This window comes from Falco naumanni, chromosome 12 (assembly GCF_017639655.2).
Source record: "Falco naumanni isolate bFalNau1 chromosome 12, bFalNau1.pat, whole genome shotgun sequence".
Taxonomy (NCBI): domain Eukaryota; kingdom Metazoa; phylum Chordata; class Aves; order Falconiformes; family Falconidae; genus Falco; species Falco naumanni.
The window spans coordinates 9,206,893-9,232,077 of record NC_054065.1 but is presented as its reverse complement, the minus strand read 5'-3'; the positions used below and the strand labels follow the sequence as shown (position 1 = coordinate 9,232,077).

The 25,185-nt window shown below is 42.4% G+C and overlaps 1 protein-coding gene across 1 annotated transcript in view; it reads right to left on the bottom strand.

Annotated features, from left to right (window-relative positions):
- The window catches only part of PCSK2 (proprotein convertase subtilisin/kexin type 2), a 110,160-nt gene that overhangs the window by 68,417 nt on the left and 16,558 nt on the right, over positions 1-25,185 (bottom strand). Inside the window, exon 2 of the mRNA XM_040612205.1 lies at positions 20,596-20,700. Coding sequence (XP_040468139.1) covers positions 20,596-20,700 — 105 coding nt within the window. The remainder of the gene's footprint in view (positions 1-20,595; positions 20,701-25,185) is intronic.

Genomic DNA, 25,185 nt, shown 5'->3' with positions numbered 1-25,185 from the left:
AGACAAATATTTAGCATGCCATGGAAGAAAATCCTTTGCTCAGGCTTCACAAAACAGGCAATCAAAAATGATGCATGCAAATTCTATGGAAATCGTTCTTTGTGTCCAGACTTTGAGACCCAATTCATATTATGGTTTTCACAGAATTAAAATTTAATGGAAAAGCTTCCCCCATGAAATTACATTTCTTTGGTATGAAAAGTGATGGATCTCTGGTTAATACTAACAGTGCCTACTGCACACACATTTAGGGGCTCTTCATATTTCCAAAAAGCCAGCACTAACCTGTGTTACAGCAAGCACTGAAGAAGTGGCTTGAGACTACCAGTACTTCACAGAGTAGCAAAAGAGAGATCTGGGGAAATAAACTATTACAGCAAAAGGATTGACTTTATGGCAGTTTGAACAGCTGCCTAGACTGGGGATATAAAGTTCCACATGTCTTGGGTCACTGCAGTCTGAAGAATGCAGAACATCCAGTGCCAAATGACAGAATCATGGACTTGGCAAGCTGTTGACAACACAATGACGTCAGAGATGATGTCCTTTGTTCTGGACCTTTCCTTTAAGAGCAAGGTGAGCTGTACCTATGAATGACCGTTACGAAGGAAAATGACAAACCATGAAGCGCTGCCAGAGATACATCAGAATTATGTAAGGGATGAAGCTGCCAAAGTCTTGACTCAAAATGTCATTTTATGACACGGAAAGTAACAACATTATTCTCCAAAATGGGGAAATACGAACAAAAAATAGGGGAAAAAAACCCTGAGGCCCCTGAAAAGGACTGAAAATCACCATCCTTTCTACTGGGTAGTGCCCCTTGTTGTTCCTCACTCCCCTTTCAGGAAGGGCCAGCACCTTACCACGTGCCACCCTGGACTGAAATGCAAATGAGATCAGGAAAATGCTCTAGATTAGAAACAAGTTTTCAAAATGCAGTCATATGCCCTATCCCAACGCCAGCTAATCCTGCAACAACAACAACAAAAAAATAGAAATGATGTCAGAAGAGCAAACATTGAGGACAAAGGAGGCAGGAAAACCTAAACTAAGGAACACCACTGAGAAAAACATCAGGTGAAACCACCACAGTGGAAGAACAGTATATATTTGGTATAAGCTTCTTGGCTGAGATTCAATTCTTCAGAATTCCAAAGACCCAGGTGCCACCTCCTCTTGTCCAAGGGTAAATACAGACTCACTCCATTCGTTTCAGTGATACTACTTCAGATCTTCACTGCTGCATATTGGAGAAACGTCTATCTCTTGTGTTTAACACCATCCCTGGGAGGAGAAATCCTGTTAAAAGCCTCCCTCCGGTTGATCTCAAGTTTGGACTTGTGGGGCTGAACTTGTGAGGACGAGTTATTATTCTTTGCTTCAGGGTAGAATGCCTATTTCCAAAGAAGTAACCAAATATGCAACCCACTGGTGAGGAAAAGATGCTGAGATACTGAGGGGGAACAAGTAAGCAGGGATGCTCAGGAGGTGCATGCTACAAAGCCGGAGCAGCATGCAGAGCCTCATGAATTAGTATGTTCAGGCTCTTCAAGCAGCAACAGCACACAGACATGACCTGCAGACCTCCTGACGTAGGTGCGCTGCTGGTGCACCTCAGAAGTGGTGGCTCACAGGTCACTTCTCTCCAGCATTTCCATCTTGGAGCTTATGGAGGAGTCAACATAAGCACCCATGACCAACTGCACAGAAATACTGCAAAAATCCCAGTGTTAGCCTCACCTGAGACATGTGTTGTCCCTTCATACACTTCTTCTCCCTCCCATTTAGGCCAGGTTCCCTCTTTCTCCACAGGTGCCTACAGGTGATAAAAACTGTCCAGGAGAATTTTTCTTCCCTTTATCGTAACTCACAAAGCAGCACCATTTAGAGAGGAAGAAAGCACAAGCTCCTTGTACCTTACACAAGCTTGTAACTGAGGTCATGGTTTGGTCAGGGATGAAGGAAGCAGATGGTTACTTTGTTTGTTTTTCCTTGAGATCTGTTATGAAAACAGAGTCCTGGAAAGCTACTTGCATTGCCCAGTACAAACTCATCTGAGGCCCTTATGGAAAACATGGCTGAAAAGAAAATAATTTTTTTTCCTGTTGTCAACCATCACAATAAAAAATAAAGGCAGAACTGAGAAAAGTTCTCTCCTATTCCCCCTTAATATGTCCTATCTCAATTTACCTCAGGGCTTGACCAAAAAACTCACATAAATCTCAAGAAAATAATTCATCCTGTCTTTCAACAAAATCAGTAGTTCCTCTAGTCAGGGGCGGTAGATAGCTGCTGTTTCAATCAGGCAAAACATATTAAAAGAGGTTTCAAATCACCTCACGAAGGTGACAAAAACTATTTATCATTGCATTCTACATCTTCACCAGAGGGTAATGCACATGGAGACAGAACCTCAGCCTGGAGGCAGTGCTGCAGTTTGGGATCAGAGCTAAGAAGATGCCTTGTCCTGCTGTACTACCGCTGCTCCTGGCAGTTAGGGCAGGAGAACTGAAAGAAGCTAAATGTCTGCTTCCTACGTGCAGAGATTCAAGAGAGCTCCCATTTCCATGAGCAAATATTATAATAAAACCTGTGAAACACCTACATAACCCTAAGTGGTAAAAAATCACAGATACATCTGGCAAACCATACCTTCCCCAGCCAATCAACACACATTGGGGGTCAGTACCATCATCTAAAGTAGGTCTAAACTAGCACAAAGATACAAAATTCCCTGACTTTCTGCTTCTTTCCATCTGAAAATGCAAACACAGAGGAGTGTTGGATTTTACCTTTTGGGAAACACTGTATATAAACCTGTATATTCTAAACTGCAGCATGTTCAGTCAAATAACTTGTGCATAGTTTCTGCAAAAAATTAGTTGCTTATTGGACAGCAAAGAATGAAATAGGTAATGAAAAAATGTTACTTAGCTCACAGTCTCCTAAGCACAAAGACCTCCCACTCAAATCTCTGTCAACACTAGAGAGGTAAATGTATTTTCTCCATCTGCTGCTGATGTTACCCAGGTCGAAGAAGTGCCATCCTGGGAAAAGCTGGAACGAGCCATAGAGAAGCAAGGATAGGAGCAGAGGCAGGGCAACTAGTACTGGATTATATTCAGGGACAAATGCCTCCATGCAATTCTGTTATTATTTTATGCTTAGATAGCCTCTAGCACAGTAATTTCCCCTGAGCCTCCAGATCATGCATGTGGAAGCACTAAATGACAACAGTAATTACAGTTTAAGGTTACCGTCCTTTGCCTAAGTCTTTCAGGCTTCAGAGGATCTGCGCTAATCTCTTGGTTTTTATTTTTTCCCCACTGTTCTCATCTCAGTTTTCTTATTGCCCAGGTGCTGTAAAGACCACAAATGGCTGTAATCCAACCTCTTCTTTTTTTTTTTTTTTTTCTTTTTCCTCCCCCTTCCAGAACAGTAGATTGGTCATCTAGAATCTACTCCTACTTCTGCTATGCTTTGCTGTATGAGCATTTAGAAAATTTAAAGTCCCCATTCTCTTCATTTCCAGCATTTGTGAAATGGGCATAATCTGTATTTGAAACATGCTTTGAAACCTGCAAAGATTACTTCATTACATGCTGTAAAAGACCACAAATTCTGATTAACAGACAGATCATTTCAGTGGGAGATCTGCAAGTATTAAGTCACCAAAGCAGTCCCCTTCTCACTGTCATCTATTTTGTAGGCAGATAGCAAGTATTCGGGACGATTTGATTTTCTGGCTTACACTGAATTATTGTTTGCAAGTCAGGTAGGTAATTCACCTTGTGCACACTTCTCAAGTACAGTGCTAATAAGAAAACCACGATGGGTAGATTTTTTCTGACAAAAAACATTCTCAGGTAAACAGCTGTCTTTACAGAAACACGTCCTTTCTCTAAGCAAAAATGTTCAGTATTCCACAGAACGTCAGGGCACCAGCAGACGTCAGTTTGACTCATACTCCTAGCAGCAATGTCTTTTTTCATACCTTCCAATCTCAATCCAGAATTTGCATTTCTTCAATACACTCAAACTTTCTTCCAAACCTCACTGACACATGAAAGTGAAAACATTCATAATTAAACTCTTGAGTTCCACTAAGTCTGCATATGGCAACTTTGAAATGAAACAAAACCCCACTTTTTTTTCAGAAAAAAGTTTTCTTTCTTAGAGCTAACTAACCAAACCCAATCATTTATTATCCCCTTTTCCAGGTTTTTCTCCAAGTAGCTTCCTGCTGCTGAAAAAATATTTATACCTCATCTTCTGTATGTCTCAAGTTAACTACTGGGGGTTTATTATTTTCAGTAAATTACAGCCTATGAATAAAAAATAAAAAACTTCCTCCTTTGGAAGAATGCATCACTTAGCCCCCACCACCTCCTCAGAACAGGGTTTAAGCAGCTGCTAAGTATGCTCTGACTGAGAGAAATCGCAGCCTCCTTAGATGGTTTTAGCAAAGGCAGGGTGAGTTGAGCTCCCCTGGATCTGTTTGTGATAAACTCTTCAGGCAGTTTTGGGTAACAATGGCTTCATAGACCAACATCCAAACAGGACTAAAAAAACCCCAAAACTTTTGATGCAGATGTGCAGCGAATTGGCATTGTTCGGTGAATTAGCGGTAGAAGCATTTAGCTTGTGCCAAGCCTCATTGCTTCAATTTTTCAAAATGGCCATGGACCAAAGACCCGGTGGAGGTTTGCTGGAGTTAACCAGCATGACAGCGTTGCACAGCTGTGAGAAGCTCAAGCCCTCACAGTAGCACCGCTGCCTCTAAGTTTGTTCTTAGCCATTTAGAGACAATTAAGAGCAGTGAAGTGAGCAGCGGGTTACCCATTTCTACGAGCAGAAGGCTGTAACCCTGGACGATAGTCAGATGCTTGTTTCAAATGTTGTCCCCCACTAGCTATTTTTCCATGCATGCAACATACTTTTCACATTGTGGGAACTGGAGTCAGACCTACGGATGTCTGGAAATAGCACATTCATTTGGAAAGAATGAAACTGAAAAAACAGTCAAAACCGATAATGAAACAAAAATCTTACAAAGGTTCCAACCAGAAATGTTGAAACAAAATTAAACTCTTTGTTTTCTAAACAAAATAATTTGGCGCAATAAAATATTTTTGCCCTGACTCAGTATTTCAAATATGAAAAAGTAGATTCTGCTCCTGTCACTCTGTGACTGCACTATCAGAAATAAAATTAGTCGAAGTCTTACAAATATTTTTTTCCTTTACAAAAATAATCATTTTAGCTAGTTGGTTGTCAGATAGAAAAAAAATGTCATAAGCTTTTTTTTACAACTTGGGGAAAGACCCTTGAGATTTATGAGATATGAATACGGTTAAGTCTGGAAACAGGGAAGTGAAAATTTAACATCGAGGTTTTCCTTCCTCTTTTCAGAAAATAAATAGCCCAAACACAAATCCTCTTCCTATAGCAATCAAGGGAATTATTCCAATAAAAGCTCGTGTTCCAAAACAAATAAAATGGATTCCAATGAACATTTTCCCAGAAGAGCATCATAGCTGAGGAAAGAAAATAAAGCAAGCACTGTTCAATTATGTCAGTATCTCCCGGCCTAAGAGAATCAGCGTTTTTGTCCAAACTCTGCCAGAGATTGCTTCCTGCCTCATGGTATCAGATCCATAAAATCCATGAGGCAAGCTATTACAAGAAGAACCCAGATTGTTCTGAGTTGGAAAAAACAAAAGTTACAATGGTACCTGTAAGGATTATAAAAGGTATCTCACTTTTTTAAGACACTGTACAGACGCTGAGTAGAACGTGGCTTTTCCAAAGAGCAGAGGGGCTGGGACAGCAGCTCCTTGAGCTCCTTGTTTTGCCGGGAAAAAAATGCCTCCTGGCATAATAGCACTGACTTGGGTGGAACCACAAGTAGGACAAAAGTGATCCAGTGACCCAGAAGCTCTGCAGGGGAAGGCTGGCTGAGCGCCAGGGACATCAGTAGCCTAACACAGAAAATGGGCTCAGTACTGAGTTTATCGTATTTGCCCGATGACAAAGCCAAGTTAGATGCGAACAAATGTAATCAATCACTCGGCCTCAGACTCCGAGACACAACACAGGGCATCTCCTGGCCCCAGTGGCTTATTTTGTTTTTCAGGTTCTTGATGAGGATACAACCAATGCATCTGGACTTCCTCCAAAGAAAAGGAACAGGAGAGAGTGTGCGGAGCTGGTAAGGAAGAAGAGAACCAGCTATTAATGTTGAGCATAGCACTGCAGCGTTATATAACCTAGAGCCCAGCAGTAATCAGCTTAGTGATACTGCTGCGAGACCAGGAGCATAAAAATAATAATTAGATCTGGTTCTTCTGTGAAGACTTCACATTTGCAAGGCTCATGGATACCTTACTGTGTATCCTCTGTATGAAACAATAATGCTTGGAATCAATAAAGATAAAATGAATGGAGACTGAGTACTTACATTTATGAAATATCAAATCTACACATAATAAGAGCATATTTCTTTTTATCACTCAGTCAGTAGATGACTATCAATACAAAACATAAAGCTGTATCTTCACAGAAATTTAGCCGTTCAGCTATCACTTCACATAAGCAAAATTGTAATATTGACCTGAGTCCATGTATGATAGTATGGAATGGATACTATACAACTAATTAGGAAAAATATGTAACATTGAGATATTTCTTTGTCTTTCTGCAATGTTTTATCCTACTCAGTCCTACTCTGCCCCTCAGTACAGAAGTTTACAAGGTCAAGAAGCATTCTTTAACTTCACTAATCTATGACATACATATCAGCATTTTAATTACTATTGACTATTCTCAGCTGTTAGAGGCACCTGTTTTGCTGAAAAGCCATCTTCCAATGCAGCATCAAATAATTACTGCAGAAAACTATTCAGAAATTATTTAAATATAAACCTTTAATTAATTTCCACTGTATCGCCAAATACTGCAATCAACTTTCTTTGACCTTTGTGAATCCCTTTTTGTATTCATGGAACACATCATGTACAGAAGCAATGATTTCACAGATGTATTTATAACTCCTTCTTGGCTACTGGGCTGTTGAGTTGGTGGCAAAAAAAAAATTAAAATATTATACTTAAGATATTGCATGCACACTTTGAAGATCTAGAAACACAGAATGCTGATAGCAAAAGTGTTTCGGAACAGATTGCAATAAACCAATACACTGAAATGCTGTTCACAAAAAAAAACACTCATCAAATTTTAAACTACAGTAAAGTATGTTAAATGGCATGAGTGGATGCACTACATAATATATTTATTGTGTGACATAGTAACATATGCTATTTTATCGACTCTTTTAGCTTGAGTGTCTAAGTAGCAAGGTGGTGGGTTTTTTTAACGACACAGCCCTCAGATGCAAACCCTGCTCAGACACCTCAGAAAACTACACCAAAAAAACGTTCCAGTCTTATGTTGTTATTGATCAAACTGTACACCCTCAGCTGCACTGACTTTTATTTATTGCCAATGTCATATACAGTAAATGGTTCCGATCACCTAACTGTACACACAAGAAACCAGTCACTGTTTTAACAGCTGATTTTCTAAAGTCAAGAAAGAATAGAAATAAACTGTTAAAAATTTAATTTGTTTCTGCCATGTCACAGTCTAAAATGCATGGCCATCATATACTACCAGATACAGTATTCTAACTAATTCTATATTCTTTCCAAAGTATATGTCAACCAATGTATTTCCAACCTTTCAAAAGAGTCTAACTCAAATGCAATTTTCCAGTATCCAAAATTTCTGTTAGGCTTAGAGATTTGCTAAAAGAAAATAAGACTTCAAAATGTCTTGCGTTTTCCTAAGGAAGTTTTTCTAGCTTGTAATTTACCTGTATTGAAAATAAGAAAGTATAGCTGCATATACACACTTTATAAACTGGAAGTGAAGTTAACACTGAAGACGGGCTTTCCCATGGCAGTCTGGATTCTGTCATAGCTCCAATGTGGTGACGTGGGAAGGGAGAGCACTTTTGAAGCCCACATATTTGCCATCATCAAGCAGAAGCACTCCTGGGAAATGACTGACTCTTCCAAGTCAACCCCAGCTGTCCTGAACTGAGCCCTGGCAAGAGGAAGGGAAAGCGTCACCACACAGGGCCAGGAGATGCTGGTGTGATGACAGCCCAGAGGAGACTTTCCTTCATCTCACCAATGCAGGCTGGCTCAAACTTCCCAAGGGAGAAAGGCATGATTATCACCCACACTATTGCCTGTGGATTCCTGGATCCAGTGAACGCCAAGATATTTACAACCTTCAGTGACTGTTAGCTCAGCATGTCAAAGCACCACATTTAATTTCTTATTCAAAACCAAACTTATCCCACACTAAACCAAACTTGTGCAGCACACTAGGTTCCATGTTAATCCAAAGTCACTGGCTCACACTGTCCATTCTTCTCAACATCCTAAAAACCCTCAACCACATTTTCACCACTGCTTACACTATAGTATTAAACAGACCCCACTGATGATTCAAGGCTGGAAATTGCACAGGCATATTGCACAGACAGAAAAAAGCCCTGCACCACAAAACAGAGACTCTATTTGTCAGGCAGGAAAGAAGAGGGAGATGGAAAAAGCAGAGGGAGACTGCAGAGTGATGCTGCAGTCAGGAGAACAGCCGTCAAGAAAGTAGAAACTTAACTAACGCCAGTTCAGCAATTTACAGGCAGCAGACTAGAGGCTGAATGTCATCATCAGTCTCGAGAGGTTTATTGTAAAATTACTGAACTTCCACGTGGTTACAAGTATTTTTGAGGGATAAAGCTCATTTTATTGCCTTGCCCCACCTTACCCCAATTACCATGTCCAGCCATATGAAAATGATACAATAAATGACTGGAAGCAACTTTAACAGGCCAACTGAACCACCCCAGGGCCCTGGGGAGGAATCAGCCACACCTGAGTCAGTTATGATCACTGTCTAACCCCGTCTTAAAACCACTGACCACACAGAGCCCACAGCCCCCAGTGGCACCAGGACTGCAGCGCATCAGTACTTTTATTTTTGGAAAATTCTATGTGAACCTGCACAGCAGTGTCTTCACTTATCAGTCTATTATCTTGCAGTACATTCATTTATTTCCCTTCTATGAGAAGCAGTTTTAGTATATAACTAAAATTACAGGGTAAGCTATTTCCATAAAAAGACACATGTATGTTTGAGTTTGATGTCATTTTGATGGTCTGTTATTTTATTGTGTGCAGCTAATGGTGCTTTTTCATATAATACAGCTATAAAAGATTTCCAACATTCTTTAATGCTGATGGATCGTTTTTTTTCTGCTGGAAGCTGTCTTTTTAGTTACAAATAGAAATAATAGATCACTTCAGCTCTAGCTTTAACATCATGCTGGACACCTGTATTTGCTCCAGTAGCAAATTGTTGGAAATATTTAATATTCCATACTCAGTAATGTTTGTAATATGGAACAGCAGAAACTTCACTTGACTGTGGCACAGAAAGACATTCACTTGTACTTGGACCAAGGGCATCAGTAGCAAATCGTTCAAAATTTGAAGACTGAGACATACCACTCCCATTGTCTGCATCATTTTGTAAGCACGAACGACACCGCAAGCCAGAACCTGGGCAGAATCAAAGAAAACTAAAGACTTGGGGGGTGCAGGTGAAAAATTTTGGTGCCCAAGTTATTTTCTCTTCCATTTTACCAGTAAGAGGAAGGGGTACAGCCAGAAATAGGTGTATAATGTGCATCAACTTCTGGCTTTGCAGCTGGTGCTGTCATGAAGGGTCTGGCTTCTGTGACAACAGGACATTCTTTGACTATAGCCTGTTAGGGAGGGATGGGATCCATCTGTCTAGAAAAGGCAAGGGGCTCTTTGGCAGCAGGCCAGCCAGCTTGGTGAAGTGGGCTTTAAACTGAAGGACTTGGAGGGAGTGGTCCAATGTGGCAATGTTCATGCCATCACACCCAACTGGGGAATAAGCCAGCCCAACCAGAGCAGCAGTAGATGTTCCTTAGCTGCCTCCCAAGGTGAGTATCAGAAGGCCAGCCATCTCGAGGATGCGCATGACTACAGTGGATCCTCTTGCACCGCTCCTGGGAAACCTGCACGCTCGATTACCTCTCTGAAATGCCCATACACCAACACACGCAGCGTGGGGAATAAACAGGAAAGATTATAGAGATGCGTGTGTGGTCACAGGGCCATGATCTCATTGCAATTACAGAGACATGGTGGGATAGCTCATGACTGGAATGGACGGCTACGTAAATTTTGGGAAAGACAGGCCAGCAAGGAGAGGTGGTGGAGTTGCTTTTTATGTGAGGGAGAAACTGGAACATATTGAGCTCTCCCTTGGGGTGGATGCAGAATGAGTTGACAGATTATGGATGAAGATTAAGGGGCAAGCCAACACAGGGACACCGTTGCGGGCGTTTGCTATAGACCACCTGATCAGGAAGAGGAAGTCAATGAGGCTTTCTACAGACAGTTGGAGGTAGCCTCATGATCACAGGCCCTGGTTCTCACGGGGGACTTCAATCTCCCTGCTGTCTGCTGGAAAGACAACACAGTTAGGCTCATGCTGTCCAGGAGGATCCTGCAGAATGTTGATGATAACTTTGATACAGGTGTTGGAGGAGCCAATGAGGCGAGATGTGCTCTTAGACCTTGGCTTCACAAAAAAAGAACGGCTGGTTGGGGAATGCGAAGGCTGGGGTCAGCCTTGGCTACAGTGACCACGATATGGTGGAGTTCAGGATCCTCCATGGAGGAAACAGGACAACAAGTAGGATTGCAACCCTGGACTTCAGGAGAGCTAACTTTGGCCCCTTCAAGGAGGAACGTGGAAAAATCCCACAGGTTAGGGTTCTATAAGGTAGGAAGTTCAAGAGAGCTGGCTAATATTCAAGCATCACTTCCTCCAGGCTCAAAACAGGTGCATCCCCATGAGTAAGGAATCAAGTAAAGGGGGTAGGAGGCCTGCATGGATGAGTAAGGAGCTTCTGGCAAACCTCAAATGGAAGAAGGAAGTTTAATGGGACGTGGAAAAAGGGACAGGCCACTTGAGAGGAATATAGGGATGTGGTCAGAACATGCAGGGATGGGACAAGGGAGGCTAAGGTCCATTTGGAATTAAATGTGGAAATGGAGGTCAAAAGCAACAAGAAAGGCTTCTTCAAGTACATCAGTAGCAAAAGGAAGACTAGGGAAAATGTGGTCCCACTGCTGAATGAGGGTGGTGCCCTGGTGACGAAGAACACAGAGAAGGGGGAGTTACTAAATGCCTTCTTTGCATCAGTCTTCATTGCCACGGTTGGCCCTCAGGTATCCTAGACCCTGGAAGCAAAAGAGGAGCTCTGGAGAAAGGAAGACTTTCCCCTGGTTGAGAAGGATTATGTTAGAGATCACTTAAGCAAACCTGACACCCACAAATCCATAGGCCCCAATGGGATGCATCCCTGAATGCTGAGGGAGCTGGCAGATGTTATTGCTAAGCCACTCTCCATCATCATTGACAGGTCACGGAAAACAGAAGAGGTGCCTGGAGACTAGAGGAAAGCCAACGTCATGTCATTCCAGTCTTCAAAAAGGGCAAGGAGAAGGACCCAGGAAACTACAAGCTGGTCAGCCTCACTTCCATCCCTGAAAAGGTGATGGAACAGCTCACCCTGGAGGTCACCTTGAACAGTGTGGAAGAAAAGCAAATCGTTAGGAACAGTCAACATGGACTCATGAAGAGGCAATCATGCCTGACCAACTTGATAGCCTTCCATGATGGAATGGCTGGCTGGGTAGACAAGGGGAGAGCAGTAGATGTTGTCTACCTTGACCTCAGCAAGGCTTTTGACACTGTCTCCTACAACATCCTCAAACGTAAACTCGGGCAGTGTGGGTCAGATGAGCGGACAGTGAGGTGGATGGGGAACTGGCTGAAGAGCAGAGCTCATAGAATTGTGATCAGTGGCGCAGAGCCTGGCTGGGGGCCTGTAGCTCATGGTGTTCCCCAGGGGTCAGTGCTGGGTCCAGTCTTGTTCAACTTATCCATCAGTAACCTGGATGAAGGGACAGAGCACACACACCCTCAGCAAGTTTCTGGCGATACAAAACTGGGAAGAACGGCTGGTACACCCGAAGGCTGTGCTGCCATTCAGCGAGAGCTGGGCAGACTAGAAAATTGGGTGGGGAAGAAACTAATGAAGTTCAATAAAGGCAAACATAAGGTCCTGCACCTGGGGAGGCAGGCTGCTGCTGACCTGCTGCAAGGGCAGCTCTGTGGAGAAGGACCTCGGAGTTCTGGTGGACAATGAGTTGCCCATGGCTAGCGGTGTGCCCTGGTGGCCAAGAAGGCCAGTGGGACCCTGGGGTGCATTAGGAGCGTGGCCAGCAGGGCGAGGGAGGTGATCCTCACCCTCTGCTCTGCCCTGGTGAGGCGCATCTGGAGCGCTGTGTCCAGTTCTGGGCTCCCCAGTTTGAGAGAGGGAACTACTTGGGAAGGTCCAGCAGAGGGCTAAGGAGATGAGGAGGGAACTGGAGCATCTCTCTTACAAGGAAAGGCCCAGAGAGAGCTAGGCCTGTTTAGCCTGGAGAAGAGAAGACTGAGAGGGATCTTATCAATGCATACACATCTCTTAAGGGCGAGTGTCAGGAGGACGGGGCCAGGCTCTTCTCAGTGGTGCCCAGTAACAGGGCAAGGGGCAACAGGCACAAACTGCAGCACAAGAAGTTCCATCTGAACATGAGGAAGAACTTCTTTACCTTGAGGGTGACAGAACCCAGGCACAGGCTGCCCAGAGAGGCTGTGGAGTCTCCTCTGGAGATGTTCAAAACCCACCTGGACATGACTGTGCAACCTGCCGTAGGTGACCCTGCCTTAGCAGGGGGTTGGACTAGATGATCACCACAGCCCCCTTCCAACCCTGGCCATGCTGTCGTATTTTACATTAGGACTGTATTGCACATCACAAATACAATATACGTAGTCCAAATATGAGCCAGTATTGCCACACTTTATATCAGGAATTCAGACCCAGAAACTGGGAAATTCTTCAGCAGATGCTTAACACACTCTGCAGTGGACTACTGTGTCAACCTAAGTGACAGCTTAAGTATCTGAGTAACTCTAGGCCTCGTTATTTTTTATATCAGAGTTATTTTTATTCTTATTACAGAAACTAACTCCTATGCAATAATTGTAGTATCTCAAAGAGCAGTGGAAGTGCTTTACAGTTGGAGTCATTGTTGGTCAACTATGCAAGACGTAGCTGGACAGAGCTTTCTGTCAGCAGTTAATCCCCATCGACCCTTGCTGGGCACGTATTAGAGTCTGTAGGCCACTGGCATCAAGAAATGGGACTCCCCGAGATTCAGTTTTCAAAAAGCAATCACAGGGAATTTAGCAGTCATTATTTACAGTGACAACCGCCACACTATGTGTCCAGTAGAGTCATGAACTGAATTTGCTACTTCACTGAATTTCCAGTATCTTTTGTTTGACGTTACAACAATTTCATGGCCTAAAGACTAGTTTATCCTTCATGCTCCCAAGGCACAGCAGTACCCCCTTACTTCTGTCAGAGCACAAACAGGGTAAATTAGTGGGAAACTTTTTTCTTCACTTACCAGACACCTAAATCTCCTCTGTGCAGCCCAGTCAACTTCTTGTTTGGAATGACAAAGATCATACAACACATGTAGCATATTTCCTACACTTAGTCATTTTTGTCCTACCGGCTTTGTCTTTCCATATCTGAAGTGCAGGTTGAATTCCATCATCCCATGAACTGACGCTAATTGCATCTGACTTTAACAGTATGCTTTAATCTCTGCTGCATCTTCCTTTTCTTCTTCTCAGATAGCCCCACTCCTGAACCTGTACATTTAAACAGCCACCTGCCAACATCTGCAAAGGGTCTAAATATCATAAAGAAAATTCCTTCATTTAAAAGTTAAATTCTCTCAGTAATAAGACGTACACCAGATCAATTATCAGATGGTTGATTACATATATCTGACTAGAGGTTCCTCAAGAAAATAGTTGGGGTTTTTTTCTTGTAATGCTTGCCAACCAACTTCATTATGACTTAGAAATATAAAATCTGCAAAATGGGCCCTGAGCTGTATGACAAAGCAAAACAAATTGAGTTCAAGATGCTATCAACCTGAAAAAAAAAAGTTATTAATACAAGAACAGGCCTCCCTGTGTCAACTGGAACAGACTCTTGGCACCTCTTCCTCAAATACACTGGGTAAAGCATAAGACAACTTACACCTGAAAAAAAATAAACCAGGGATCCATTCGTGGAAGACTTTGACTCTCTTCTGCACGACACGCTTCATTTTGTCAGTATGACTGATGACAGAAATGCCTTCCATTCTTGTTTGGTGAACAAGCTGGCAATGCATCTTCAACCAACAGTGTTTGAGGGTGGCTGCTTTTTTTTTTCAGCATTGGAAAGAAGACATTTCCTCTAATGAGTTTTCCTTGGCTGTTCAGTATTTATTACAGGTACTTAAGCAGAGCTTTTATTACTTAATGTTCCATTTCTTTCCAAAAGGATAACACCAATGCTTGTGTAATGCTGCCCTATAGTCTCATAAAATTGATAGCAGCTCCAAACTTTTCCTGGGCATAATCCTACCAGCATGCCAGTCCCATGATAGCATATATTATGGCAATGCTAAATAGGCTTCACTGGGAAGTCTGTCACCTCTACCATCTGCAGCATGAATCTACATAAAAGAGCTGAAAACACGAAGAGTTTTTTATCCTGCTGTTTTCTCCTGTCTCTCTGTCCTAACATACACATGCATACCTCCCTGCATGGCAGAACGGCTGGGGGACCCAACGCCTCCCCCTAAGATGTGAGGCTGGGTAGCAAGTCCTGGGCGTTACATCCACTTTACATAATGTTTACCCCCACAGAGGCTGAAAGTTTTGTATAGATCTGGGGTCACTGCTGTGGTGAACTGCATGGAAATTATTCCCTCTACCCACAAAGGGAGTCAACAGCAGGATTACAACAGTGCACAGGTCAAGTGCTGGCCCTTTCCTGCAGGGTGGATTTTGGTATTGCTGCCCCTTGCTTTCAGGAGCGAGCCAGTTTTCTTCTCAGAGGGAGGAAGCATCTTGAGATACCTTCCAAGCTTTGATCAGAAACTTATCAGGGAATGAAGATCATTAGCGCTGGTCAGGAAGCTGAGAAATCAACACATTGTGCATGGAGCAGGAGTAAAGATGCCAAATGTAGCCATTTTAATAAAAATGACAGCAAATTGCTCTTATTTCTGTGTTCCAGGCATGGAATTGCCTGTCTCTGGTACTAGAAGGCTGGAGAAATAGGTTACACCTCCACAGCATTTAGATAACAAAATCTGCAAGGAAAGCTATAATGGCTCCTACCCCCTTGCAGCCCCAGGTTGCTGGCGAACTGGGGAGAAATGAGGACAACTGGGTTCTCCTGATCTTACCAGGAAGATTTTCATTTTTGCAAATGGAAAATCTGTGCTGGCATCTAAGGGAGTGAGGCAAAAGGCTCCACCTTTAACCCATCTCAAGCCTGTCATTAATGCTGCCAGAAATGGCACTGACAGTTGACTTACACTGCACCGCCACCACTAAGGGATGCTGCTTGGTAAGTGGCAGTGCTCTGCCCAAGCTGCCGGCCCTCCTTCCTCCTGTTAAAGGTGAACATGCATGAAATATCCAGCTGGCAGCACTTCCACCTTCATAGGTTGCCATGGTCTGACCACAAGCCAGTCATGTTAAGGGGCATGGGAAGGATACAGAAGATTTTGATTTATTAAATCATTTACAGCCCTCTTTTCTTTCCATGTCCCGTGACACAAGGAATGTGGAAGTACTGTTAACCACGGGCACCTAGAGACTGCGCCTTGAAGAAGCTACAGTTCTGCCCTCCCCAGACTCCTGTACCAGCTCGGGTATCAGCCAAGTCTCCTTTCTTAATCCCTTTCTGCAACATAACAATTGCCATCACTGGGATGTTTATTTCCAAAGAAGTCATCAACTAAGTGCCAAACTCGCTCACTCTCAGTGGAAGATTTTCATTTCACCTTCCTCCCTCTGCACATATATATTTATTCCCCCAATACCAACACAGATGCACTCGCATATAGATACCAGTAATGGGACTCAACTCTTCCCTGTTTATTAAAGCCTCTTTCTTGAGCGGGATTAATCTTGGCAGCTGTCTGACAGGAGAGACTGTGTGGGAGGAAAAAGGTTTTATCTAAAACTTGAAAGAAAGCAAAATAATCTTTGAGAGAACCTACTGTGTTTCAACTCTTGCTCCTTCAGTGAGAGACTATTTACTAACAGAAAATTCTCAACAACAGCAACACTACGGAAGCATTGCTCTGAAAGGTAACATAATGACCATGTATTTTTTCTTTCCTTTCACTTACGTGGCAACTTTTCAAAACATTTATTAATAATACAACTGAGTCTCTCCATAGGAGGCTAGAATCTAAGTTGGTTTTGAAAGTCAAAGTGAAGCAAATCCCCTGGTTTTCTTTTAGCAATGGTGGAGCAGAAAAGGTCTCCACTTCCCACGCCGCCTCTACCGTACTTTCTGAGACAGGAAGCCTAACAAACAAGGCAGTGTGAAATATTGCTGTATTTCTAAGTTACTCTTCCAGAGCAATCACACTGATGAAACATACCACTGTTTCTCATAATGAAAGTTTGCTCTTACAGAAGCTGTATTTCCCCTGGCTCGTACAGCTGTCTCCCTTGAAAAAGGTCACCTTGCTCCAAGGTTGCATCCTGACCTGCACTGAGAAGGCAGAGTGCTTTGATGTCAATGTGGACACTCTGCTTCTAGTCTCACCAATCTACCCCTGTGCTTCTCCACGTCCTCCTCAGCTCACGGGCTGGCTCTGTGCCCAAATCACTCAACTATTTTTCCAGCTCTGGGCTCTTGTTCCAGCCTGTCCCACTTATTCTCTCTTCACCTTCCCGCTGATGTCTGGTTCTATCCTACACTGGCTCCTCATTGGCTTTATGTCACTTGGGGCCCTTGCCCCTTGCTGTCACCCTGCTGCTTCCTCCTCCCAGCTGCCTGTGCCCAGGGGCCATGGCAAGGAGTGCCTCCCTGCCTGCAACTCCAGGGCTAAGCACAGCAGCTACTTCAGTCAAGCTCCCCAAGGCAAACCAAGCCTAATGGCTGACCTTTCGGTCTGAGAAATTTCAGCTGAAGCAATTAACAGATAAACACAGACAAAAATGCAATTTTGCATGGCAAATGCTGGATTTCTAGCTGCTATGCCTTATCTCATTAAAAATTCCAGCTTTAACATGTAAAAATGTTAGAGACTTCTCATCCTGCCCCCCACCCCAAATCTATTTGGCACCAAAGGCACACATGGTAAAACAACAATATACAAGCACACCTGGAAATCATGGGAATTTGCAACTGATGCAAAACAGTTGTTTCTGAGCAAACCTCTCCTGGAAGGTTCTCTGTACCTCAGAGAATTAAATTTAAATAACTAAACAGTCTCCATTTGAAGCAGTTCACTGTGGCATCTGCCATTCTGACGCAAGGATCCCTGAGAGGATGTCAGTACAGACAGCAAAAGCCACGGTGCTTCATCTGCCTGCACTTCTCTTGAACAGCTCAATAGCACAACACACTATTTGCCACTATTGCATCTGCCTTCACCTGCTGCCAGTGCTGCTTCAGGCTTCAGCAACGCTGATGTATTAATGTCAAATTGATCATATTTGAGGCTGCTCTCCAGAGCGCAGGTTCAGTTCTTACTGGATTCTCTAGGAAGGCACCTTAATGCTCCATTCCCACCCCTTTGACAGCAATGACGTTTATCACACAACTGCTCTGTATGTTTAGCATATCTCAAAATTATTTTGGTAAAAACAGAATAAATTTTACACAACAAAGCTTTTTCAAGCATTTTAAAAGACATGCAGAGCATGAAAATGATGCAGTAACCTGTTCACATACTGCTCTGCCATCTATCTCCCCAGACTCTTGAAAAACTGACATGGTTCCTCAAGGGACTTACTTGATTAAAGAACATTAATTAATTGAGTGAACATCTGTGCTGTTTTGCAACTAAGAATTAAAATTAGCTAGGAATTGTAATCTCCTTAAAAGTGAAAAGTATACAGAAAAACTGCAGCCCACCTTCTCACAACACTTGGGTAGGGATAAGCAACTACAGCAGTCACCATAACGGTTCCCAAGAGATCTGTACAGCCCTGCGGTGGAAGTTTGCTTCCTGGCTAGCCTGACAACAGGAACATTTTATTCTTGGCTTCATGCATTAACATATTAACCATGACAGTGCTGACATTTGTTGCCAAGTAAAATTGAATGTAAATGGTCTAGAAAGTTGCCATTAAATTTAGAAATTATTTTTGGAGTTTGAAATTAAGTACTGTCAACACAACTCATGTTTCCACTTATCTGCAAATATGACAGGAATTTTAATGACTTCTCCAAACTCCAGATATAAAACAAAGAAGGGAAATAAAAGTAATTATTTTAATTATTACAAAACGCAACTGACCTATACGGTATCATAAGAGCTCAAGGACTATCCAACAGGACAGAGTAAGTAGGAGGGCTAGACAAGAAAAATGTCATGTTACATGTGGAAATTAAATGTTGCTTCCATCCCCCTTCCAGCCACCAGCATAACCACTAGGTCAAGATACAACCAGGATCATCCTTTTCCTCACATGGGTGATACTCTTAGTTATTTAAACATGGGGCTTTATTCCCTCAGATCAAAGGAAGGAGCTGAGGAGAGCTGAGCTATTGGTATGCAGCACCAGGAAGAAGTGGAGATTAACAGCAAAAATGGGATTTCATTGCATGTGACAGAAGCCAACTAAGAGTCTAGAGACCGCAAATATCAGATGACTGTGAAACAGAATGTCTTTGAGCAAGAAGGTAGATTCATTTAAGCTGTTCTTAATAGCACTGCAGACACTTGGTTTAGAGGTAGTCAATGCAAAAGCCAGTCTGGAATTATACGGGAGTGCTCAGCCATGCAATATGAGACTGCAATGAGAATTGGTGGATTCTTACAAGTATCACAGATATTTGTAAAATTGTCAGAGGATTATTTCCAGTATAGTCACCTGCACAGTGACTGTACTCAGTCACTGGTTTGCAACATACTTAGCTGTATGCTTTTTCAGAAATGGCTTTTAACAACAGCAGGTGGTTCAGGGAAATGAAAGACACCTCTCAGGACATTTCCTTAGCATCCACTAATTGTGGATGGTTTCTCAATGGTTTACTTTCCAATCCCTGCTCGGTAAAGAAAACAGGGAAGTCTGAGAATTTCTGTGCAAGGCAGGTTGAATGCGTCTCTTCCTTATAGCCCCTCACCTGTATCTGGTGGAAGCTTTAGAGCAGGGGGCCAGGAAGAGGTACCTTAGAGCACTGGAAGACCAGCAGCAGCCTCAAGGAACCTGCCAGCACTCAGCATCCCAAGATGAAGTGATGGGGCAGGCAGCACCTGGAACCTGTGTAGTTCACTCACATGGCTGCCAGCTGCAGGAGTGCCCAGCCATGTGGATCCCAGTTTGACCTGGGCCCAGAACCACTTGAATTTTCTGTAGGAAAATTAAGCTGGGAATTCATCAGACCTTGCTTGCTCTGCTGTCACAACAACAGTGACAATCTTATTTAACCTATTTTTCTTTTCTTCTTACTCAGTTTTTCATTTTCATAGGTGTTTCAATACCATATAATATCTGGCAATAGAATTCTGTCTGGAATAAAATTGTTCCCCCCTCTTTTTTGCTCACAGTGTAGAAAGTTTAAATCCTGCTGAAGGATTAAAAAATAATCTATTTGCTGTCATGATATCATTCCTCAGGCTTATCTACTTTCTTTGGGCAGTAAATACATTTTTTGTGCTACCTGGCCCCATTCCAGCCCAGCATTACACTGGTGTAAAAACTCTGAAGAATAGAAAAAAGAATGTGCTAGTGCCAGATTGTAGCCTTCTGCAAAAGGGGCCTTAACCTTTCGTCTGAGGGGTTTGTGCTTCTGAAAATAGAGCATGCCATTTGTCGGTTGCAAGCAAAAGCCTCTGAAAGAAATACTGAAGTTTGACAACATACACTCTCTTAGCATCTGGTGTGTAAGCTACTCCCCAAGAAAAAGTCCTCAGTGTGACTGAAGAGAAAATGTCATCTTTCACACCAAAAGATATTCTGGGGTGGATAACCCACGGACTAGCAGGATGCATGGGGTGGGGTGGGGCAGGGTGACTGTAAGATATACCCTAGATCACCCCTCCCCACAGCACAGAGTGCACCAAGATGCCCTGGAGACTGTGGCATCACTGAGTCTTACTGGAGACAGCATACACCTCAGAGAATGTAAGTATTTGTAGTAGTGAAATAAAGATAAAAGCTGGGGCCGTCTGGGAGGTGTGTGCATACGGCAGTTACAAAGCTTGGAACAAGCATGGGGAAAAATGCATAGTCATAACCACAGATTTGATCATCACCTGGTCTCATGAACAATAGTCTGTGTCACAAAGACGACATGACAGGTGCACGTAATGAGTCACTTACCCTGGAATCCTTTTCCAGGTGAAGCTTGTGTTGAAGACTGCGTCTTCTCCTGGCCTTGGCAATGCCATTGTGATAAAAGAAGTATCCAGTATCTAAAAAAGGGAGCTGAGGAAAAGAGAAAAAAACATCATGAAGCTATTGGCTACTAATAAGGATGACATGGAAAACTTTTACCTGTGAAGAGACTCAGGAATCTAGAGTAAAACTTACAAAGAGTTACACCAGAGGACCCAAATCACTCTTGAGAATGTCACTCTGTGTTACTTTTGAAAAGTGTGCCCACAACACTGAAGTTATTTGCTGCAGGTTTACAACGCATAACTTCACTTGTACACACTTCATAACACCACCTGATGTTTAAAGTCAACAGTGCCAGTTTCTGAAGGGCTTCCCAAATCACATCAAGATTATTTCCTGAAAAATCTACAATAAAAGAACAGAATGAACCACAAATTATTTGAAACTACCACAAACCATCCTTCAGCCATAAGGCGTTACACAAGTGCTTTCCTGGGCCATTACAATGCACCTGAGCTGATGCTGTAAGTGGTAAGGCAGAAGCAGAGTGATTTCCACTCAGAAAAATATGATATATGGAATTTCTTCTGAACACCAGCAAACAGAACGTACAAAGAACTTTAAGGAAACAGACAGCTCGCAGTGTCCAGCTGGGAACAGTCTTGTATAACTTTACTGTCCAAGACATTTAGGCAGCAAGCAAACACCTCCTGAGGGCTTTCCAGCCCCACCTGAGGCAGGTGCCAGGGAAGGAAGATGTATGTCTGATATTAAATGCACCTGTCTCCACAGGACTGGCAGAGAGGGACTGGAAGGCTAGCAGACATTTAGCTTTGGGAAGGCTAAAAGACATGGTATTAGGAGAATAGCATCTCACTTCTAGCAGTCAATTATAAAGCTCCATTTGCAGCTCAAATTGTACAGCTTTTTCCTCATTCCAATTAATAGGAAGATTCCAGTTGAACATTTAAATCTAAGCAACTAACTGTCTATTTTTAAACTATGCTTCTCTTTGTAAAAGTTAAAAAAATATTCTTGTTGGGAAGTCATATGTTAATGCTGTGAACATTTTGACTTCAAAGGTTAGACTACCCTGTATGTAAAATAACTACTTAAAAGAGATACTCCAGAACAGCCGTGACAGCCCTGTTCCTCTCTATTTTATTATCCATACTTCATAACATAAACCTCTTTAGCAGGAGTTCAAAGTTCTTTACTGAAAAACTGTGACTGACATCTAGATTACTCATTGTGAAAACCAGGGCTGGATAAGGGTAGCAGGATCTCGCTGCCATAAAACAGTTTCCATGCCTGTATACAGGTATGCATAGTTCACAAATACAATTTTCATTCTATTAAATTACCTTCTGTTTCATTAAATCTATCAGTACATCTGGTGTGGTTCTGCAAACATGTTTTAGCATACATGTGGAGCAGTATGGGAATGGAAATTTCACAGTGAATTCTGAAAGTTTAAAATCTGGTAACTTTCCAAAAATAAGTATGTGAGTTTTGTGGGTTTCTTTTTCTACAAATTCTTTTTTTATGTTAATTGAAACATTTAATACCAATGAAATAAAAGCATTTCATTTTCACTTTTAAAATTGCACCGTGTATGATACATAATATATAAATGCAAAGTAACTTAAAAAAAAAAAAAACCACCACAAAGCATTCTGTTCTGATAGAAAGACCTCTTTTTAAGTGTATATAAAAGGTTAAGGAGATTTTGTCAAAATCATTATGGTTCCTTGGAGCTGATTTGCAGGGCTGACTGGAGAGCTCTTCTGGGCAAATAATCAGATTTTTTTGCATGAGCTCCACATGCATGTGAAGAACAGAACAACTGAGGCAGAAGGAAAAATGAGGCTATGAAAGCTCAGGGCAGTGGCCACAGAAGTCTCCTATACTTCCTATCTACCCCTCAGAGCCACAGATCTTAAGGCTCAAATTCTGTCTGGGTTTACATAACTTTTTAAAAGGAAATTTATGTTTAAAATGCCTGTATCTGACATCTTTACCCACTGGGAATCACGTTATTTCCATAATCCAGAGAGTCTGGCAATAGGTCTGACTGTCCAGGAAAAAGCCCTTCCCCACGTCAGATACATTACTCTATGCCTCAAAAATATGCAGGGGAAAAAAGCTCACATAGCCAGATCAGTTACAGCTTGAAATCCGCTCACTGTACTAACCATTGCCATCCATCACAAGCTGTGGTCCAATTACCCCTCTAATTCCCTCAGTGAAATCAGGCTATTTTCCTTCTTTCTATCTCAGTATCAACCATTCAAATCAATTCCGGTCAAACATTGATCTTGATGTTCCTCCATTAAGGAAGATTCTCAGCAATTTTGAAGATATCGGCAACATACAGCTCGTATTCACTGTTCATTTTCTGTGCAGGGTTAGTTTCCAGTGCCACTTGGAATGAGGCAATATATGATACAGTAAACGTTTAAAGCCAGCGTATTCAAGGCTGACCATAAACAAAAGTAATTACAGAGTTAGTACAACAGTGATCACACTTACGGACTAAATTAATAAATCTGAGACTCTTCCACTCTTTCCACAGATAATCCCAGTAATCTTTCAGGAACTCAGATATTTTACAATTCACATGGTTTTCACACTTGCTTAATGAAACTGGGGGCGGGGGGGGGGGGGGGACACATGACGACAGACAGGAAGGCAGCTAAGTGAGGCAGTACGTGAAATATTAAATGATCAAACATCATGGATTGTGAATAATTAATAGCAGAAACCAAGCAATTTGCTGGAATAATCTAAATTCCACAGTAACATTAACACTAATGAATGTACACACAGGAGAAGTGAGATGCCAGCAAAAGGCCTAAAACATCACACATTTTGACGAGCATTTTGCCTTGAGATCTGACGACAAGCAACCTCTGAAGTGCCCCTGCTACCGAGCCAGTAACTCCTCTGCGGCAACCAAATGGCAGGACGCAGGTAGCTCCCAGCGGGGTTTACGGTCCCGCAATTAGCTCCTCCAGGAGGCCTGCTCTGATGGGAGCTAAAGCAAAATAGCAAATAGCAAAATGAACAGTGCATGTAATGAAGCGAGATGAAAACAGAAGGGCTGCTGTACATAAAAAAAACCAAAACTCCGAAGGGTCAGCAGCGGTAACTACTGGGTATTATTCTCATTGTAAAGCTGGCACTGTACTTGAGTGAAATTCCTGTTTCAGCAGCAGCAGGCTCTGCATGTAGCATGGAAAAGTGATGCACTCAGCCTGGTGGCTCAGGTTCTTTCTGTAAGACAGAAAGAAAGCTTCCTGCCCTCAGAGAAAAATTAGCAATTATGTACGATAACTAATTACTGGAAAGCACCTGAATATTCAAGTGAGGATTATTTAGAGTTAGAAAAGGGTCTACTACTGCCTTGGTACATAAATATGGTCCAATATGAAGTACAACTGAAAATCTCAGGAATTACAGACACTTTGTTACTTGCAATAATTGTATAAAATTACTGGTCAAAAATACACACAAAATCAGAATCACAAACACCACAGCAAGTAGAGCAAAACCTTATACATCCACCCGTCTCCTCCTTTTCTTTAGATTTGCAGGTTCCTTGTGGTTATTAACAATACCATCTAAAGATGAAAATCTTAAGTTTAACTTCCCTCCTGAAAAGGGTATGGACCAGAAAATAACTTTTAAAAATTCAGTGTTCAACTAAATGCAGGAAAGAAAGCCTCTTTAAATGGAAGACGCTTATCTAGAACGCAAAATGGCTTGGAGGTACCGTTTGGTATAGAAGGAAGCAGAGAATGCTTCATATCATGCACCGTTTTAGCACCGATACCTCTGACTCTGAAGTATCTTGGTTGTTCTTAGACTGCTGCTCCACCAGAGAAGTCCAAGTGTAATTAATATTGAAATAAAAATAAGTAAGTGAAATTCATGGTTCCCAGCCTTTCTGCACTCTCCTCCTTATCTGACAATCTTTCCCCAGGAAAAAAAAAAAAAAAAAAAAAGAGAGCAATAAGTTTACTCTGTGCTGTCCTTGATGCCACTCCGCAGGAAGAATGGCTGTAAATAACCAGCTACAATTCTTCCCTGCAAGGCATTGCTTCTGGGCAGTCATTCCCTGGTGCTGAAAGGGAGAGGGGGGGAAAGAGACACAGTCCACTGCTCAGCCTCCAACCACTGACCTGCTCCAAGAAAGAAAAATCAGGTGTAAGGTAGCCTGTTCATCACCAGCACCTGATCTAGGATGGGGCTGCACACACAGCTCCCTTGGAGCTGAGGGCTCCCATTCCATTTTGCCTACTTGACAGAGAAAATCAAACTGCCTTTCTTTGTGGTCTTGCCTTGGGCAATACACATGGTGGCAGTAGATGTAGTTTTGCCTGTCATAAAGCAAAGAACATCGGTATCAGCTGCAAAATGGTACAGGGGTTTAAAGAAAAGAAGCCACAGAAAGACTCAATGCAGACGCTGTTCTGCATTCTAAAACAGCAACACTGGGGCCACCTTGAGCAGAGGTAACGCTGAAAACAACTGGAACAGCATCAGTGTCATCTGACCAGAAGAGCCTAG